We start from the raw sequence: 21,762 nt of genomic DNA, 5'->3' as shown, positions 1-21,762 counted from the left end.
TTTTAATTTTTTGTAGACCCTGGCTAATTTTTTAATTTTTTGGGAGACAGGGTCTCACTATGTTGTCCAGGCTGGCCTTGAACTCCTGGCCTCAAGCAATCCTCCCACCTCAGCACTGTGCCTGGACTAAGCATGGATTTAATATTTTTCTTTATAAAACAAATTCTCACTACTGGTATGGTTTTTCCAACAACCAAACACCAAAACTTTCAGTGGAGTTGGCGTGCTTTTTGAATGTAATAATATTGAGCATTTTGAATTAATATGTAAACAAACTCCAGACTTGATAGTAATTTTGACATGTCTCCTCAATATCATATAAGTTGATAGCAATTATTATTTGTCAGTTTGTGACAGAGTTCTTGAGACTGAGTTCAAACTTTTATACACTAGGGCAGAACAGCCATTTGATTCAAAATCCAAGAAACAAACACCATGAAAAGAGATTCCTACTTAAGCTCTGAAGAAGCTATGAAAGAGGGAAGGGGAGCTAGTCATTCTGTCTAGCGGGAATTTTATTCAGTCGTGCCAGCTGATCCAGTGAAGGGGTTAGAAGAAGGGAAAGGAGATAACATAGTAGTGGGATGCTGTCCTGGACACAGACAGCGGCGTGTAACTGCACATTGGCAACACTGAGACAAGCTATCAAAGGGGACAGAAGATGTACTTGACAGGAGTATAGAGAGTTAGCGGATGAGTAGGAGGAGATGGCATATGAGACGTAGGCTGGGGTGCAGTAGGAAAGAGCCTTGGTGGTAAAGATGAATAGTCTAAATTTAACACAAAATACAATAAGAGCCCAGTGAAGCAAGCCAAGAAGCCCAAGATAATGGCTACTGTACAGCATTTCAAACTGTCTATATGGTAGATATTTAGACAAGGAGTCTGGAAAAGGGGAGGTTATGACAGTTATGAGAGAAAACATTCAAAATTTGGTACAAGTGTTTTTTGATTTGTTTTGTGTTTCGGCTTTTAAGAAATTAAAAGATTAAGATAGGCCGGGCATGGTGGCTCATGCCTGTAATCCTAGCACTCTGGGAGGCCTAGGCGGGATGATCGCTCAAGGTCAGGAGTTTGAGACCAGCCTGAGCAAGAGTGAGGCCCCGTCTCTACTAAAAATATAAAGAAATTAGCCAAACAACTAAAAATAGAAAAACTTAGCTGGGCATGGTGGTGCATGCCTGTAGTCCCAGCTACTTGGGAGGCTGAGGCAGAAGGACTGCTTAAGCCCAGGAGTCTGAGATTGCTGTGAACTAACGCCACAGCACTCTAGCCCGGGCAACAGAGTGAGACTTTGTCTCCAAAAAAAAAAAAGAGAAAAAATCTTTTATTAAAAAAAAAAAAAAGAAGAAAAGAAATTAAAAGATAAAGAGAGATTTAGAGGCATCAGTTATTTCTGGTGTTTTCATTGTTTGAATAAATAGGAGGAAAACAAAATGAAGCAAATAAACTCAAGTTTAGACACTTGAGAAATAGTCATGTAATCAAATCTAAAGAGAAGAAAGGGAATAACAAGGGTAAGTGAATAAAATCTAAAATAAAAATAATAGCAAATAAGAATTTCTTGGAAACTTACCATTTAATAGAGTATTTAGGAAGACACAGCAAAAAAGAAAATAAAGAAAAATAGCACAATAAATAATAAAGACAATTCAAAAGATCCTAAAGCTTCAAACACAAGCAATAGTGTACTACGCAATGACAGAAATAAAACATTTAATGTCTTAAAACAATTTTCCAAACCACAAATAAATTTCTTAGGATTCTTTATTATTAAATGCAATTCTGATGTATTTAAATAGCTAATTCTTATTTTTTCAGAAACAATTTATATTCTAATTGGAGAAATTTTACTAAAAATTCCAAAAACTTCAGCTGTTGTTAAATAGCTCATAATAATTTTAAACATAAATTTGTAATGAATTTATGTATTTATTGTGTGCTGCACTTTTAAATCTTTTCCTTGCTCAATGTTTTTTTTAAATGATTAATAAATATCATTGACCTTATGTTGAGGAAGTTTGACATTCTAGCAAATTCACCACTTTTACCACTAGGTGGAGAAAAAACACAAGTAGTATCTGCTACCAACGCCAGTACAAGGTCTCAGGTACTTTACCTAAAATTTCCACCAGGTGTCAACCAAGAGGGAGGGGAAAAAAAGGAATATTTTTCCACTCAAATACACAAATTCATAATTTTAAGCATAACAATCTAAATTCTGAGATAAATGGCCTGCCCATTAATTGTTCAAATAGTTTGCATATATATTCATACTCTATATTGCTGTTGAGTCCAAGATATTGCCTTATCAACCAAAATCCAACTAAATAAAATTTAGTTTCTTCCAAAATAAAGAAAACAGCAAGATCAATGAGTTTAGCTTCTTGTGACTCACAGGCTCAATCTATCCAAATACACTATGCAAAAGAACCTAAAGTGTTTAGACATGGGCAGCCAAAAATCTTCCGAAGTATTTTTGTTCATGCATATATAGTTCCAGATTCCTATTTTTTTCTTTCTGTATTTCTCTTATAAGCAGTTCTGTTGATTTCCAATAATCTAGATGAGTTTATGCTATTATGCTCTGAATCCCAGTGTATAAGACGAAAGCACTATTTTTTACCAAAACATTCACAATAAAAAGAGAAATGTACCTATCTTTAAGATGTGTCATGAGAACTACTATGTTCAATGGTCCAAGGCTCTCAGCCAAAAATTAAAATTAAAGCTTCACAGAATTAAGCCCTTTTTATGTACTAAATCATGCTTTTCAAAAAACCATCTTATGTGCTTCACTAATTTCTAACAAAGATACTCGATCCTGTTGTAAACAATATGTCAGCTAAACCACCATGTCATACTGCTCTTTATAAGATGGTACTTTTTTAGGCCAAACTCTATTCTTACTTCTCTGGACACAGGAGTTGTAATCATGTCATACCCTGCAAATCTAGCAGTAGGTGGTGTCTTAAAAAAGGGCTTTATCATTCTTCGAGGAAGTGGTCAAGCCTCCCCCCAGACACACACACATAAACCATGTCATCATGGAAACAACTTGGTTGGTTTTCGGTGCTATCTAATTAAGACATGGAGGAGAAAGCAAAGTCTACTGATTAAATTATACTTGCTTCTCTTGCTTGCTCTTTAGAGTATCTCTTTTAAGGTTCCTTTGACCTCGATTGAGTTCATTTCCACCCTGCCTACAAAGCACTGGTTTAAAAAAAAAAAAAAATCCACACCAAGCAAGCTCTTGTCTATGAACAATATTTCTTGTCCGGTTTTTATTACGTTTTCTTTTGAAATTCGTTAGATTATGCTCAGCAACCAGCCGCTTGCCCAACCGGTTTCTCCCCTTCCCCCATCTCTCTTCACACTTTTTCCTCCTTCCATCCAGGCAGTTGGCAAAACCCTGCAGTGCTAGTAACGCACGCTTCGAGCCGGTCACTCGGCAGTTTACCCTTACTTGGCTTTGCAAACAGCTCCCCACCCAGCCCTTGTCCCCTCGCGGCCCCCCCTGCCATTATCTTTCTATTAGAGTGTGCTCGGTAAGGGGCTCCAGATAGCTCGTCGAGGGTTTACGGTAGCCTGCCTACCAATAGGAACCCACAATGAAGAGAAGTCAGGTTCAGCCTCCCGGCAGCGCCGGAGTCTTCTTCCCCTCGCTCTACACCTACTGTACTCGCGAGCGAGCGAGCAAGGGAGCGAGCCGGGCGCGGGAGGGGGCGCGCCGGGAGGGCGGACCGCAGCCGCGGCGTGCGCGTGCGCACTGGGGTTGTTTTTCACAAAGCTGCTCTTAAAGTGAGCTGGCAGGCTCCAGCCGCCCGTCTTTGTAAGGAGACCACTGAGAGGAGCAGGAGCGCGGAGCAGCTGCCTCTGCTGCCCTGACTTCTTAAGAAATCTCAATGAACTATTTGTAGAGAATCACTGATCCTGCCTGCAAGCGTTTTGCACGGCAAAAACATCGATCAGTGTTCAGTGAAGATCACATTTTATATGCGATCTTGACTTTTTTGTCTTACATTATATTTTTATAGATTTTGTTATAAACATGGTGCTGGGAAAGGTGAAGAGTTTGACAATAAGCTTTGACTGTCTTAATGACAGCAATGTCCCTGTGTATTCTAGTGGGGATACCGTCTCAGGAAGGGTGAATTTAGAAGTTACTGGGGAAATCAGAGTAAAATCTCTTAAAATTCATGCAAGAGGACATGCGAAAGTACGCTGGACTGAATCTCGAAACGCCGGCTCCAATACTGCCTATACACAGAATTACACTGAAGAAGTAGAATATTTCAACCATAAAGACATCTTAATTGGGCATGAAAGAGGTAAGTTTTTATATTATTCAGAAGTCATTAGACTTATTTTCTTTGGAAAAGTACCTTTTCAGTTTTCTGAATTGACGCGATTGTACTCCTAGCATAATGCAGCAGATGATAAACGTTAGCAAAGTTAGAAGATTTGGATTCTCCTTGACGTTCGTTGTGTGTTAAGTCGTAGTGCATGCAGGCATCTGCAAAGTGTCTGCAAACTGCACTTAGTCAACTACCTCTATACCCAGCTTGGTCTGTGCCTCACGCACTTGTAATTTGCACCTGACTTATAAATTCTGCTGTAATCCAATTCAATAATTTTACTAATATATTTTCAAATTTATTGCTAAAAGCTGCAATCTCGTATTAGATTTTTTTCCTTTTACTTTGCAACCTTAGATATAAAAACTGAGCTGAAAGAAGAAATGAAATAACATTTTTAAGAGGCTTAATGGGTGTATTGCATTTTTAATACTGAAACGCAAAAGACTTTTAAAGAACTGATCATTGTTCTTTGATAAAGGGTTTCCGTGGCTTATTTTGACATATGGTATCAACACCCCACGTGTTTTTTCCCTATTCTTCCCAATTCCTTTAGAAATTTACATCAAGCATTCTTTATTTTAAAGGACAGTATCTATCATTATGGTAGATATCAAGTCAGTTTTAGAAGCCATGTAGGGCCAGTAATTTTCTTTTCCGAGCATCATGTCTAACTTTGGAACGTGCATTCAATGAAACCCATGCCAGTCAAATGGAATTGAAAAGTATACGGCACACTGGATTTGATTTTTGGTTAGAAAAGGGAGGTAAAGGATTGTCAAAGGGAGAAGGGGTCCTGAGATTTCCAATCCATTGTTTAAATGGTTACATTGTGAAAATATAGGAGACTCTAAGCTTGTTTTTCTAAGTTTCCACCCTTTGTTAGAAGCGGTTCAATCCTGTTTCGGACCAGTTCTGGGGGGTGGTGAGGAGGGGCGCCTGTTCTGCTCTCAGCAGATTGGTTACACGCGTCAGGTGGTGGCGATGACTTAATTCCTAGCCCAAGAAGAATATAATGTTAAAACTGGTTATGTAATTTTTGTGCTTCTCCTTTTTAATGCAGTATTTAGTTCAGATGTTGGCGATTTTTCAGAAAGAATAGAGGCATAATTTTACCTTTTATACATTAAAAATACACATCCTGGGGAAGTGCTAATTGAACTAAGGCAAATGAGAAATGAAGGATGCTTTGAGGTACGGTACAGTATTAATGCATTATTTTTGAAAATATTAAGCGAAATCAGTTCTTTGGTAGGGTTTTCACAGTTACACATAGGTACTTTGCATTCTGAAATAATTTCTGATTAACCCCTCCAAGCGTTAACACTGATAGAAAATGCAAATACCTAATGACAGTCCTGGTATTTGTTGAAAAGCAGACACATGACTGTACCTTTCTGGACATTGGCAATCTTTTATAAAATGGGTGAGAAGAAACAAAAGGTTCTTCTTTAAGGAATTGAGACTTGCAATGGAGAAAAAGTGGAACAATGAGTTGTAAGGACAAACATAATTTCATTAGTTGCACTATGATTTCATGGTAGAGAAAACTAAATGCCCCACACCCCACGAGATGCCCCCCAGCCCCTGCAACGCGTGGACAATCTCTTAGCCTGGAATAGTTTCAATGACTTAAAACTGAGAGCTCTCAAACTAGCCTGGTAACCGAGACCCCGCCCCGGGCGGCTGGCGATAGGCGGAGCCGGGTTTGTTAGCCTGTTGCTAAGGCGATGGCAGGCGCTGATTGGATTGGGCACGGGCGGATGGGGAGAGTGGGCTCGCGCCGGCTGGGGCGAGGCTTAGGAACCGGCGTGCGCCGGTAAAGGTCCCTCTAGAGCAGCCGCCCCCGCCCCTACTCGCGTCGGTTCCCAAGCTTCTGCAGGTTCGGAAACCGAACTATGTCACATCACGTTCTGTTTCCCCTCACTTTCGGCCTGCTAGAGGCCACCAAAAGAATCAACTTGAGATTTTAACTGAGTAGAGGGCAAAAGCTCCTGCCGGCCTTACAGGTGCCGAATGGGCGCAACTTTAGCTAAAACCTTACAGAGAGGGAACTTGGGTGAGGAGGGTTAGCAGGCCATCATTTTCCTGTTTTCCGGGTGGAGGGTATCCGGGGACTCCTGCAAACGCTTGGTTTCCACTTAGCTGAAACAAAGCGTGTTTCCCTACCTGTCCAGTCGCCAAACTGGCTACCTTGATTTGACCTGAGGGGCGAGAAAGCAAAGACTACCCCGGAGGAGAAATAAAAGTAATTCCAGTATCGAGACCTGGGTGGGGGCCTCAGCGAGTATTCCCTGCCCCCTCCCCCATTGTTTCCTGTAGCCTACGCACCCGCCCCACCCGCTTTCTTTGCCCCAGTTTCCCTCGCCGCAACTGTAAAGGTGTCTGGGTGGCCCGAGCCAGATCGAACCGGTCACCGGCTGGGGCGTGTATAGCGGAAGCGCAGCGGCGCGCTGGCCCCGCCTCCTGTGCAGCAGGCTAGGCTGCGCGGGCGCGAGCGCGAGCGCCGCGCGACGTATGCCGTATGTATAGCCGGGCGCGCGAGCGGCGGCGGCGCGCGGGCGGGCCGGCTGGGATCTGCTCGCGCCGGTTTAGGCCGGTCCTCTCCTGCTCCGGTCTAGTTCTTGATTGACAGCCCGGCACTTGTTTACCACGGCGCGGCCGCCGCCGCTGCTCGCCTCAATGAGACTGCTGAGCTGGCACAAAAAGGGAGCGAGAAAGGAAGAAAGGGAGAGGAAGGCAAACTTTGGGCGCCTTCGAGGGGAGTGAATTTAAATGGCCCCCAACTCACCACCTAACAGTTTTAGGTCTGACATCCGTTCAAGGGGGTTGCACAAGAGACAAGGAAAGCAATGTTTAGACATAAGCGAGTCACCCCTTTTAGAAATAAAAGTATGGACATGTAGGTGCTTTTTAAAAATCTCGTTTGCTGTAAGGGAAGCATCACGTTTTTTGTGTATATTCAATACTTTGGTAAGGGAAAGTTAAATGGTAATATCGGTTTTTCTTACTGGTGGCTAATTGTGAAGGTTTCTACACCGAGAAAACCGAGTAAGACATTTGTGTAGTTATATGATCTAGTCAGAACGCTAAATAAATCATTTTAATAATTTAGAAACCCTCCCACATTTTCGATAATATTTTTCTTTATTTTCATGCCACTTACAAAACTAGTGTATTTGACCGAAAGAAATTGGTTATTCAGTTTTTATAAAGATTGTCCATTTTTTCTAGCAACTGCAAACTACCTAATTGGACTTGGTTTTTTTCAAGGATGTGGGGACAATATTGTTACCTTGTAAGCAGCCACCTTTCCAGTCCAGTCCTTTGTAATTACCTAAGGTATACTTTGTGTATATGCAGATTTTAGATGTTGCCAGGACCAACTGAGTGTTGCGATGATTTTTAAGTCCATGAGGATTTTTTTTAGCTATGAAACTGACATTAAAGTGAATGTTGCTTTTTTTTTTTTTTTTAACTCCATCTATTTGACAGGAAGTTTCCTAGTGGTTTTGGAATTGTAACATGTCTATTCAGTTGACATTTTCAGTATTCCCCCCAAAACTGACATTTTTTAAAACGTTTACATGACCAGTTTTCGTGTTATAGTCTTAAAGTCTTGAACCTTTTGTTGAGTATATACTATGTTAGACAAAGATGCTTTACAGTTTGGGTCATTTGCCATTAAAGAGAAAAAAAAAAAACCTGTGGTTTAAAAGTATTCATTATCCCCATGTTACAGGTAAGGCAGCAGAGGACTCTGGATTTTTACTTTATGAAGAGGAAATGATGAAGTTAAAATTAGAACTCAGCTCTCTGAGACTCCAAAGCTTGAGGCCTTAAATTATTATACAAACATCTTTAAAGTTATGCCATCATGAGGAGTATGTAAATGTTTAATAACAAGTGTTTTGTTTTCGTTTTCTGTTTGTTTTAGATGATGATAATTCCGAAGAAGGCTTCAACACTATTCATTCAGGAAGGCATGAATATGCATTCAGCTTCGAGCTTCCACAGACGTAAGTATTACAAGTAATAGACATTTTTCATAGATACCTATAATCAAAGCAGTGTTTTAAAAATTAAACATTTTAAATTTAAATATTTTTCAGTTTTTAAAAAAAACCCTTTCATTACTGAAACATGCTGGAGGAAAACAATATGTTAAACACAAGAAGCTATTTTTTGATCTATTGTGGCAAAATTATAGAAAGCAAGCTCAATTTGTAGTATTCTGTCCTGAAGTTGATGGGGTTTTTATCATACAAATAGTGTTTCATTTAACATGAGTGAATTGGAGAGTGCTTGTCACATAGTAAGCACTTTATAAATACTTAGTTTATTATCAATTATTATTATCAGAAATGATAGAACTTATCAGTCGTCTCAGTAGTTTTAGTTCAGTTTATAAAAATTCCATGTTCTGCTTTTCTGCTAATACTAACCAATAGTAGTAAGCTTAGAAAGTAAAAATAATTAGGAATATCCTAATGATATTCTTCTTCTGATATCAATTTAATAGCTTCTGTGCAAAGAGCTATTGGGAAAGTCACACAAGAGGTATTAATTACCTGGACTTAAAAGGAAATGTCTATCAGGATACCTCAGTATAAAGTTTGGAATCTAATATAAAAGGAAGAAAGAAAATGGCATATTCTTAAGCTAATAACAGATTGTTGAGAGATTTATTATACAAACTTTATTTTAAAAATAATGCTTTTTAACAGGTATTAAAACTTGCAAAATGTCCCTTTTGCTGATTGGTCTGGAGTATGAACTTAGGTTACACAAGAATTTATCAAGTGCCAAATGTAGACAATTCTATATTTGTTCATTGTAGTACTTGAGATGTTCTATGTACATACAGTTCATAAATAGTATTTGTCAGAACATTCTATTTACCGTATCAATTAAGAACTTCATTTTGAATATAATGCCCTAGTACTTTCTAAGAAAAATAATAAAGTCTGTGGATAGAATAAGGCTAATATTGGGCCTGAATATTTTCAAGGGTCATTTAGTATTTTTTTAAAGTTATATCTATAAACAAAAGTCATTTAAGGTAAACTGTACAAGACTAGTATAAAACTTAAGATTTTGTTTCTCTGTGCTAAACAAGTTAATGTGGGCATCTAAAATGCAAAAAATATTTATTTAAAAAGTGTTTTTCATTCTACTCTAAGCTAGCACTCGATGAATGAACAATGAGTATTTTTCTAATGAAATTATGAAAAAGACTAAACTCACTGAGTTTAGACAAGTAAAATCTGACATGTGTTCAAACATAGTTCTGATTCTCTTGACATAGATCAAGAGGAATATTTCTTTTTCTCTTTAAGCCTGTAAAGTTAGAAAACATAGCCCAGAAAAAAGAATTAGACTATGAGTAAACTGGAAAGTGTAAAAGCAGTTTTCCAGAGGGTCGGTGGACTTTATGAAATATGAAACTTTTGAAACCATAATGACTATTCTAGGCCTTTTCTAGATCTTAATTAGTTGCTATAAAAAGAGATAATAATTCCTAACTAATGAGAAGTGGAGCACTGTAGGGAATTTAGTCTGAATGTTTAACCAGTGTCTAGAATTTCTCAATAGAAATAGTTAAATCATTCTTAACTTTGTTTTTAAATTAAATTCTTGACCTTTTTAAAAATTGTTCATTAAACTTTCATAATTTTGCCACCAGCATTAAAAGTAGCCTCTTCTTAGTTTAAAGGGATTGTATTCTTCTGGCTTCTTAATGCAAAATTTTTATGATATTTAACTATTGTCTGTTGTTATTTGGAAAAGAAGGTTTTTTTTTCCCCAATGACTTATCCCTTTGGAAATTTTTTAAATTATATATTTGATACCTCTCTGGTACATAAAGAGCAAAATATATCAAAACTTATTCTGACCTACTGTATAATTCTTAGAAAGAGGTATAAGATTAATATATTGACCTTTATATTCTGCGCAGACCACTTGCTACCTCATTCGAAGGCCGACATGGCAGTGTGCGCTATTGGGTGAAAGCCGAATTGCACAGGCCTTGGCTTCTACCAGTAAAATTAAAGAAGGAATTTACAGTCTTTGAGCATATAGATATCAACACTCCTTCATTACTGGTAAGAATTGACTGAATTCTTCATTCTTTGTTTTTGGCATATAAATACTAAAGAGTAATCACCTAAATTATGCAATCTTCATAATTTTAAAATACTAGTTTTATTTTGACATTTAATAAATACATATATTTTAATACAGTCAAGAGCATACAAATTAATGAAGAATATGCTCGCGCTTTTGATATTATAGTGACGTTAAGTAAATTTAAAAGACCAATATGTGGTATGAAATATCTCTTACTCAGAATATGACAGCAATGACAAAAAAATAAATCTGGTCCCTGAATGATTTGAGTGGAAGAGAAACAATACTATCATTTATTATAAGACAACATCACTTAACTTGAAAGTACCATAATCTAAGATTCGTATTACATTTCATTATTCCAATATAGGGATAGTTGTCAAATAATGGGGAATCATTAGTTTCACGAAAAAACTTAATTCCTTTTTTAAAGGAATCTTTTTTAATTGCTTTTTTAATAAGAGTAATTCAAATTTAAGTTCAAAACTTTGGTTTAAACAAATGATAACATCTTTAAAGTAAATAAGAATTAACCTTAAAATGAGCAGTTTTCCTTTTTTGTATATTGATTTTTACATTCTCAAAGAAAGATGTTAACATTTGGGATTATATAACCAAGTTGCTTTCTGTGCTGTCCTTTTTTAAGGCAGTTAAAATGTAATGCAGAAAGGGTTTTTTTGTTTGTTTGGTTTGTTTTTGATTACTGTATTTGTAAATAGTTGGGCCAAAAAACTATGTTATAGGGTATTAAGCCCTTTACCCTTTTTTCTTTAGCTGAATGGAAATTTATATAAAGACAAAAGTAATGGTATAATTCAGAAACCATTGGTTAGTTTTTTTTTTTAAAAATATATTTGGGTACAGAAAAAAATGCAGCACTACTTTTAATTTAAATTCTCTTAGAATTTAGGATCGTATTTTGAAATATTCTGGTATTGTACCAATTCTCATACATTGATCTTTTTCTCTAAATTTTTTTTTTTACAGTCACCCCAAGCAGGCACAAAAGAAAAGACACTCTGTTGCTGGTTCTGTACCTCAGGCCCAATATCCTTAAGTGCCAAAATTGAAAGGAAGGGCTATACCCCAGGTATGTATGAGGTGGATTCCCATAAAATACAAATTGTCTTCAGTTAGCTTTTATGTATAAATTTATAATATTGCTGCTAAATATAAACCTAGTATAGTAGTCTCTGGTAAAAAATAATGTAAATGGTGCTTATCCAGTTTCTTGTCACAAACTGGAATGTAGTCTCCTTTTTTAAATAGCTACTATAAATGAAGTAGTTCATCTTTGTGACATTTAAGTTACTTGCTGCTCCTAAGACAGCTTTTTATCCACGTAGTTAGTTGAACTTTCTAGCTTTAGCTTTAAGAATCTACAATTTGTTTGGTTGTTGTTTTCAACAGTAGATATATGTATCTACATATTTTTTTCCCTCTCTAGGTGAATCAATTCAGATATTTGCTGAGATTGAGAACTGCTCTTCCCGAATGGTGGTGCCAAAGGCAGCCATTTACCAAACACAGGCCTTCTATGCCAAAGGGAAAATGAAGGAAGTAAAACAGCTTGTGGCTAATTTGCGTGGGGAATCCTTATCATCTGGAAAGACAGAGACATGGAATGGCAAGTTGCTGAAAATTCCACCAGTTTCTCCCTCTATCCTCGACTGTAGTATAATCCGTGTGGAATATTCACTAATGGTATGTATAGATTTAAGAGTTTTTTGTAAAGTCTTAAAGTTTTGAGGGTATCATTTTGTCTTAACATTCAGGATCAGATTTTTATATTCCATATATAATGAAATATACAAATACACATAAATATTTATATAGTTTGAGTTGTAATGTCCCCTTATGTAAATGCACTAAGCAGTATTGAACATGAGAAAGAAACTTTTTATGTATGTAAGTAAAAATTAAAGTAAATGGGGGCCTCAAATAACATTTAAATTGGGATATTAGTTTTTCAAAAGGAAATCATGCTTGACATTCTAAACTTAATATCTCTTCTTAATGTTTAGGTATATGTGGATATTCCTGGAGCTATGGATTTATTTCTTAATTTGCCACTCGTCATTGGTACCATTCCTCTACATCCATTTGGTAGCAGAACCTCAAGTGTAAGCAGTCAGTGTAGCATGAATATGAACTGGCTTGGTTTATCCCTTCCTGAAAGACCTGAAGGTAATTTGATAATACATATCTTAGCTTAATTCTTTATTATTATTATGAACATTAGTTTGTCTTTGATATTTTATGGCCCTAGATAAACTTTTATCTTTCTCTAAAGAAAGTAGATATGGCCCTAATGTTAAATTTTGATTGTATGTCTTCTTAGTTTTAATCACCAAATAATTATTATTTTACTTTGACATTCCTTTTTAATACCTACTATTCTGTGTATTTTGACATGCATAAGAACATGCTGTTCGAATTGCGTGTATCTTTTTCCTTCAGCACCGCCCAGCTATGCAGAAGTGGTAACAGAGGAACAAAGGCGGAACAATCTTGCACCGGTGAGTGCTTGTGATGACTTTGAGAGAGCGCTTCAAGGACCACTGTTTGCATATATCCAGGAGTTTCGGTTCTTGCCTCCACCTCTTTATTCAGAGGTAAGCACCAGCTCCTCAAGTATGAAATGAGCCGGCTTTCTTGGGAAACAGCTTTGCAGACTTACTTTGTAAAATACAATTAGATCTCTATTATCACGATAATAACAAAAGAACAAATAATTTAGACCAACAGATTAAAAGTTAAGATTATGGTTGTCAATATTTACCAAGTTTGAAACAGAACTAGGACCATTCACTTATATTATTGGAAAATTAAGATAGTGATCTAACACCTCATGTTGAATTATTTACATTTTTTGAAGGAATAATTTTATATATTCAAGCATCTATAGGAAGAACTGGCATTTGGCCTACTTCGGTGGCTCATGCCTATGATCCCAGTGTAAGGACTGCTTGAGGCCAGGAGTTGAAGTCTGCAGTGAGCCACTGTACTCCAATCTAGGAAATACAGGGAGACCCAGTCTTTGAAAGAAAAAAAAAAAAAAGAACTAGCATTTATTTTGCAAGCACTGATTAAATAGCTAGAATTTATTTTATTCATGATTCTTTTCCAATGCTTATATATTTTAACATTCTCTGTCAGGGGGAAATAGCATATTTGCAATAACATCTTAAACAATATTCCTGCATTGTTAAGACCATCCTATTGATGACAGCTAAGCACTTAATGTGAATAAAGCATGGCTCTTACTTAGGGGAAGCTCATAGACTAGTGAGAAAAACAAACTAAAGCAAAATATTACATAACAGTGTGATGGGCATGCTCAGCTCATTTGAGGAATGGTTTATTGGACCTTAGGAATCAGGTGAGGTTTCTTGAAAAAGTAACTAAGCTGAATCTTAAAGAATGAGTAGTCCTCAAAAGGCAGGAATAATATGTAAAGATGGCGAGTTGTGAGGGAGGGATCCAGCAATGTCAGGGTATTTCAGAGTGACTTGAGCCTATAGTACACATTTTTGAGGGGTTTTGAAGTTGGCCTTGATACCAAAATAATTTTGAAATTAATAGAATTCAGCTTTTTCTTTCTTAACACCATAACTAGGAAAGGCAGTTTTCCTTTGGATGTGATAATACGAGATCCTCTTCATTCATTCAGAAACTGTTCTTGCAAATTCTTGATTAGACATAATTTTTCCCATCTCATTTTCTAATTCATAAAAATTTCTATTAGATGCTAAACATTTTTTGTTCTGCCACTTGTTACAGATTTTGTTATTACATTTTTATTTGGACATTTCTGTCTTGCTTATTCAGTCAGTCATTCCTGGCTTAATTTGAGGCCATTTTCTGGCTGTCCAAAGAAGGCATTTTAAAAGAATAGCAACCTAAGTATAATTCACTTTCAAGCAATTTGTCATGAAATTCTGCCTTCTTTTAAAGATGATTACGATAACTTAAAACTTTTAAAACCCTAAAACAGATTCAGGGTGTACTAACTAAAAATTATTTGGCTTTTTTCCTTCAAAAATATGTTTTACTCTAAAGCTTCTGAGGCAGTTTGGGTTGATCCACATTTAAATGCAAGTGGATGGGTCTTATCCAAAAGATCTTTCAGTAAAAGAAATATATTAAACCCAACAATTTGTCTTTCTGCATCCATTTCTCTTTGTGCCTGAGAAGCAACTCTCATTAATGTATATGCATATGAAAGTCACTCCAGAGGTAAAGAAGGTGGTACGAAGTCTTGGTTGAGTGTTTTGGATTCAGCATTGCCATTTCCCGATACACGCTGTAATTTAGGGTGTGTCTGGGGTTTTATACCCATAAGTTATTACTTCACGTAAATAGCAAGAGCATTGTTTACACAATTTCATTCTTCTCAGAGCCTAGGAAAGAGATGAGTTAGCTTTTTTGTAGAAGGATGAAAAGAATACTTTCCAAACAGAGATTATTACTATAAAGATGTTCTCCACTTGCATTTGAGTCTTAAGTACTCCTAATTACTGAGTAAAAATCTTTACCATTAACTTTTGTGAAAAGGGGGACTATTCAGGCATGTCTTTAAAAATCTTATTGTTAATCTAGTAATTGGATATCAGGTACTTTATATAATACCAGCACCCTTTCCTCCCCAACAGCATTTCAGAGATGAAAAGGGAATAATTGGATATAGTTTGCTAACAAGCTGTGTATGTTCTTTCTGATTGCATTTTTGACTAGTATTCAAAATCATAGTCATTTGTTGCATTGTAGGACCTCATCCAATAACTTTGTAAATTTTTTATTTTTTTCTAGATTGATCCAAATCCTGATCAGTCATCAGATGATAGACCATCCTGCCCCTCTCGTTGAAGGAACACTTGGTTGAATCAAGTAGATGTGGGTTCCGAACTGTATCTCTTCCGGCTGAGGACAGAGAAGTATCTTGGAGACACGTTTTCAGAGGAAGTGGAATTGCTTTTGCCCAGAAAAATGGCAGATACATGAAACAACCAGTGATCATGCTTTAGAAGCCTATAGCAACATTCTGGGACTGCTCCAACATGCTTGAAGATCTAAGCTTTTCTCTTTTAAAACTGGCACATACTAAGAGCAGTCTTCTTAGCCTATGGTCATACGTGTCAGGACACCACGTTGTAAAGAAGGATGATTTCCTTCTTTTGATTTGAAAGTTTTGCACATGCTCAATGCTTACATTGTGCGATTTCGATGTCACTACAGCTTTTTTTTTTTTTTCCATTTATGCCAGACTCTTGATACTCTTTTAAAACTTGTTTGTGGTCAGCACAACAAGGAACAAAAGAAAGCTTTGAAAAACTTTAACGTGAAAAAAACGCACTGACATTTTTTTTAATTTAATATAGCCTGGACTTTACCTGCATATGCACATGCTCAGAATTGTCCTACTAGGCTGACCATGTATCACCTCTTCAGCTTGGATCCTATTGTGGATTTATTTACAAACATCAAATGCCTTCAAGCCAATCCTTTTTGCTGTATGTTTTGCAGCCTACTGTAGTAGATACGCAACAGATAATGTGGGGAAAAAAAGAGATAAGAGGAGGAAGCTAATAAGAGACTTGGTGAAGATTGTATACCTTCTTGGTTTCTTTTAAGAATTTGTTGCCTTTCTACTATTACAGCAAAGCAGCATTTTGTTACTGACTGCCTAAAATCACTTAATCTCAGGTGAACGCATCACTTGCCAAACTGTTGGAATGCTATTTGTGTTTTGTTGCACTGTTGAGTTACTTTTTTGTTTATTTGGTTGGCTTTTTGGAGAGGGAAATTTGGAAATGGGACATACACAAAAGTGATAACCCACCCACATTCCCTTTTTATCATTACATACAAGAAGATACTAGCAGAACTAAGAATGAAGTAAAAGAAAGGCAGTACGGCAGGCACCAGCAAAGAGTTAAGGGCTGTTGCTCTTGAAAATTATTTTTATTATTATTTTAAAAGTATGGAATTTTTCCAGTCACTGGGGAAAGGAGGGGAAAGTGCATTTATTTTTATACAGAGTTACTTAATTACCTCCAAAACACATATGTTGGAAATCGTTTTTGCTGGTGCAAAGTATTTTAATGGGCAGGAGTACATATATTGAGGTTATGACTAGAGAGCTCAACTTCCACATTTGCTATCTTGCGCAAGATTGACATGGCATGAAAACCCAAGTTTATTCCAAAAATGTGTCTAACTGCAAAATTGCAAATACTAGAAAGTTTGCTGTGATAATTGTTTTGTATTTTGTGGGGGGTTTTTAAATGAAAATATTTTTTCCATTACCTAAAACTTACAATTTACTAAACATGAGAAATCGCTTACTTTTAGTATAGATAAGATAGGAAGAATGATCACATCAGTAAATTATAGTTTATTTTGAAGATAATTTACAGTTGGTTCATAACAAATATACCAGCATTCATTATAACATTTCAGCATTTTCCAAGGTACCAAGTGTACTGATTTTTTTTTCTTAATTTTAGGAGGAATTTAGCTGATGTTTTTAATGATAACCAGCATCTCTGATGTTGCAACATACGTGTGAAATGGGTGTTACATCTATCCTGCCATTTAACCCCGCAGTTTAACAAAGTGGCTGAAAATAATAGTAACTCTGGCTTGGTGCTTGACCTGGTTACATACTGTCTTAAAGTTTCATACAGAACAAATAGGCTTTTCCATAAGTGGCCTTTAAGAAAACATGGAAGACAATTCATGTTTGAAAAATGCTGACAGGGTGAAGAAAGCCCAGTGTAAAAATGAATCGCGTTTTAAGTGATTCAGTTAAAGGGTTTGGGCTCCCGTAGCAAACTAATACTAGATAATAAGGAAATGGGGGTGAAATATTTTTTTATTGTTGTTAAATCATTTTGTGAATGTCCCCCTCAAAAGAAGCTAATGGAGTATTTGGCATAAAGGGCATTTGGTGGTTTTATTTTTGTTTGGGGGGGATTGTCAGAAAATCCCTTTTCTTTTCTCTCTTCTTATGTCTAACTGACTAGGGAACAATTGTTAATATGCATAGCATTGGAATACTTATCACCATATACTCTTACAAATAACATGAAGCAAGAATGACCAATATTCTGATAATTGGCACTGGGTCACAAAATGTGATAAAACTTCAAATTTATAAAACTTTATCAAATAAAGTTTTATTTTCCCCATTAAAGTATTTCTTTACTCTCTTATTTTGAGGCATTATTTTTCTTAAATATTGGTCAATTCCTGACATAAGATGTGAGGTTCACAGTTGTATTCCAGTATTCAAGATAGATTCCTGATTTTCCAATTAGGAAACGTAAAATCCAAAATGTTAGCAAAACAAAGTGCAATATTAAATGTTTGCTTTATAGATTATATTCTATGGCTGTTTGTAATTTCTCTTTTTTTTTTTTTTCCCTTTTTTATTTGGTGCTGAATATGTCTTTGTAGGCTCTGTTTTAAGAAAACAATATGTGGGAAATGATTTAATTTTTCCTATTGCTCTTCCTTGTGGAAAATAAAGTGTTTGTTTTTTTTTCTTTTTTGTATAATTGTTTGGAGATTTATTTGAATCTTCATCATGTTAGCAACTCAACATACATGCAAACACTATTAACGCTACAGTTCAACTCTAAGCCATTCTGGATAAGAATTGTTTCTAGATCTGTGCTAAGGAAAATTACTGAAGACTTAAAGGAATTTTTAATACTAATTATTTTTCTTAATAATTTGCTGTTATGGCCAGCCTGAGAAAGAGTGAGACCCCATCTCTATTAAAAATAGTAAAAATTAGACCAGCACAGTGATGGTCAGTGTGGTAGCTATAGTCCCAGCTACTCAAGAGGCTAAGGCAGGAGAATCACTTGAGCCCAGAAGTTGGAGGTTGCAGTGAGCTATGAGGATGCCACTGTACGCTAGCTGGGGCAACAGAGCGAGACCTTGTCTCAAAAAAATAATCATTTACTGTTAATATTATGGATTCTTTTTATGAAACTTCTAAGTTAGATGCATTAATAAATTTTAGTTGTAAGTATGAACCATCTTAACCAGGTAGAGTAATTTCACTTTCAGGTACCAATTCACTCTCACTGTGATGTGTGTTACCAGTATCTCAAGAGGGCATGAAAGTTATCTCTTATTCATTATTCTAATCTTAAAAAAATACGCATTTTTCTAAATTTAAAAAACTTTTTCTTTAAAGAATCTGAATATTATACTGATTAATAATTTTAGAAGCACTTTTGGAATCACATTTAGAATTTTTCTTCTTTCAGTGCTTACATATTAATGCATGAGTTATCAAGTTGTATATGTGCCTTATATGATTCTCCAGTATTTATTCCCAAATATGTATTCACATATAAGGTATGTTACAAAGAGACATTTTCTATACATTTATAGTTCATTAGTTTTACAGAGTTAACTGTCATCCTTTTCACCCAACTAAGAGTCAGCAATACATTAGAGAATAAAAATGACTGGAAGAAGGAATTATAGGATCGGAAGGGAAGATCTAGATTCTGGGTTCTGTAACTTTAGGTGTGGCATTGAACAAGATGTGCAAGTTGATTTCCTCATCTGTAAAGTGGAAAAGTAGCTTTCCAAGGTCCTTTTCACCACTGAAGGTGTGAGTTTATGCATCTTTTAAGTAAGGAAATAATGTTCTAAATCAATTACGTTGGATATCTATCACATTGCTTTTAAGTTTATATTAGAATACTTGTAGACCTTGAGTTCAGTAGATATCTGTTAGGTTACATAAGTTATCTTGTTCCACATTTTGCATTAACTCAACTACACTTATCAAATTCCCCCATCATTAATTATATTTTATTGAATGCCTGAACTTGCTATATTTATCAGGACTTTTGATTGTAGGACAGGGAGATACTCAGACTACCTTAAGTAAAAAATTGAATGTATTAACTAGTAATTCCAGGGATGAAATATATTAAACTACATCTGGATCTAGGAATACAAATAATGCCCCAGGGACATATTCATTTTTTATGGTAGATGGACCGGGAAAGATGACCCCAGCTTTTATTTCTCGAAGATGGAATACCATCTGGAGTCCCCAAACCACTTTGTAAGCGATATTGTGCTTGACCAATACCTGGGTCATGTTTCATACCACACAAAATGGGGTGGTGGATTCCCAACAGAAAGAGTTCTGTTTCCAGAAAGGAGAAAGAGGTCACTACATTCTTGCCATTTCAAGTGGTGTTCAAACTAGCAGCAACGGCATCACATGGAAGCTCATTTAAAAAGTAGAATATCAAGATCTACCCCAGAATCTACCTGTTCATATGGTTCCCAGGGATATTTTTGAGATAAAACTTTGTAACTACTGAGAGAGAGGGCAAGTAAACGTTTGGAATTTCTAAGACAACACTAAGCATTTCTCAAAATTTCCATGACTGAATGATGATATATTTTGCGTTTTCATTTCTTGATTTCAAAACCAATACAGAAGGGAGACAAATGTTTCCAACTCAAGGAAAATGTTACTGATATAGTTTATTTTGACTTTTGAGAAATATAATCTGCAATTTTTTTAACAATAACAACGAAAAAAAAAAAAGATGAGGAAAATAACAAGGAAATGTAGTAAATGAATGAACATGGAAGGGTCATTTCAAATCCAAGACAGCTAGTGGTTTGAAAATCCAAATCATGCCTAACTGGGAATGGAACCAGTATCGCTGAATTTGACTGTTGGACAGCATGAAGTTAAACTTCAGGAAAAAAAATATTTTTTTTTTTTCAAAACAGCTTCACAGATACCAACTTAGAAAAATGATGTCAATATAGTATATAGAGCAAAAAAGCAGTAAAACTGCTTTGGAATAGTTTCTAGCATTTATATGTTAAAAGTATATAGCCTAATGTTATTCAAGGAAACAAATGGTTATAACATTTATATTAAAAACTTCTGATACAGCTTGGCTAACTCTAACTGGAAATGGATTTCTGCTATTTCTAAATTCCCAAGATTTATATAAGCTCTCACGTACATTTCCTATCCAAATAGAATTATTATTTCTGGCGTTGGTAAGGCTCTGGGAACATTAATAAAGTTAAAACAGTGAGTTAGAACTTCACTTTGTATGACTTAGAGTCTATTTACTAGTTACACAAAACAGTCTTACCAATGAACAGAAGAAGGATGTGAGAGATCCAAATACACTATCTTAATTTTTAACTTTATAAAATGATGTTAATTTCACCAACTCACAGATCTAACAGTGATGATACAACTAATGAAAGCCAAAGTATTGACTATTTTAGATAATATGGATTTTTGTCAAAGGATAAGCTGTCTGATCTTTTTTGAATATAGCAATTTGTACTTAGGTAAATTTTGTCAAATGGATTAACAACTGAAATAATAGAAATGCAAATTGTTAGAATAAGCAATCTATTTCTGGTTTATTTGCCTTTTTTTTAAGCAATATATATAACCTGAACTTTTGTGCCCCCATAATGAGCTGAAATAAAAAAAAAAGGAAAAAAAAAAAGAAAGAAAGGAAAATCAACCTTATAGGTTTCTAGTTGATTTTCCATCTTCTAGTTCAAGACACACTTTTATAATCTAGACAGCTTGCCAGGTCTGAATCCCAAGAAATAGTATTAAAGATGTTTAGAAAAATAGGCAAATAACAGGAAACTAAGAAACAGCACACGTATCATGCAAGTTAATAGTATGCTGGTAGTCTATAAAAGCATATCCAGAACATACAACAACAAAATCACACATGCTTGCTTCTCCAGTTTGTTAACACCGAAATGACAAAGCAGAGGAGAAAAATGTTCCCTCTCTTTCACTATTCTTCCTCCCATTTGAAGCCAATTCTAGAAAACCTTTGTGAGGGAACAGCCATAGGAATACATGCTATGTAGGCAAGCTGGGGACAAATGCTTCAGGCTGAGCAGCTTTCATAAGCCTTGAGCAGACTGATCAGGAAAATCTGAATAAATTCTCTCATTCCATTGCTTTCTATATTACTTTCCTGTGGCTGCTATAAAAAAAGTACCACAAACTGGGTGATTTAAAATAACAGAAATTTATTCTCCCACAGTTCTGGAGACTAGAGGTGCAAAATCAAGGTGTTGGCAGGGCCATAATCTCGCTGAAGAGTAGAGGGGGAAACCTCTGCTTGCCTCTTCTAGCTTCTGGTGGTGGCTGGCAATCTTTGGCATTCCTTGGTTTGTAGATGCATCACTTCAATGTCCGCCCCCATTGTCTTATGGCCATCTT

At 35.9% G+C, this 21,762-nt stretch overlaps 1 protein-coding gene across 5 annotated transcripts; it reads left to right on the top strand.

Moving 5' to 3' along the window:
* The first annotated feature begins 3,795 nt into the window (after positions 1 to 3,795).
* On the top strand, positions 3,796 to 18,140 carry ARRDC3 (arrestin domain containing 3). 5 transcript variants are annotated; one of them, XR_011235922.1, is made up of 8 exons: positions 3,796 to 4,331; positions 8,296 to 8,377; positions 10,318 to 10,465; positions 11,478 to 11,580; positions 11,938 to 12,194; positions 12,515 to 12,677; positions 12,913 to 13,105; positions 15,303 to 18,140. XR_011235922.1 is itself a non-coding variant. In XM_069492023.1 (8 exons), the coding sequence occupies exons 1-8, from the start codon at positions 4,052 to 4,054 to the stop codon at positions 15,357 to 15,359; spliced, it is 1,245 nt and encodes a 414-aa protein (XP_069348124.1). In that variant the 5' UTR covers positions 3,801 to 4,051; the 3' UTR covers positions 15,360 to 18,140. The 5 variants fall into 5 exon arrangements, 4 of the variants coding, with proteins under 4 accessions (XP_069348124.1, XP_069348126.1, XP_069348125.1 ...); XM_069492023.1 differs by having other exon boundaries at positions 3,801 to 4,331; positions 12,951 to 13,105; XM_069492024.1 differs by lacking the exon at positions 3,796 to 4,331 and adding an exon at positions 7,018 to 7,700 and having other exon boundaries at positions 12,951 to 13,105.
* The last annotated feature ends 3,622 nt before the right edge of the window (positions 18,141 to 21,762 follow it).

The sequence above is a fragment of the Eulemur rufifrons genome, chromosome 17 (assembly GCF_041146395.1).
Source record: "Eulemur rufifrons isolate Redbay chromosome 17, OSU_ERuf_1, whole genome shotgun sequence".
NCBI classification, from domain to species: domain Eukaryota; kingdom Metazoa; phylum Chordata; class Mammalia; order Primates; family Lemuridae; genus Eulemur; species Eulemur rufifrons.
This window is presented reverse-complemented; position numbering and strand designations above follow the sequence as displayed.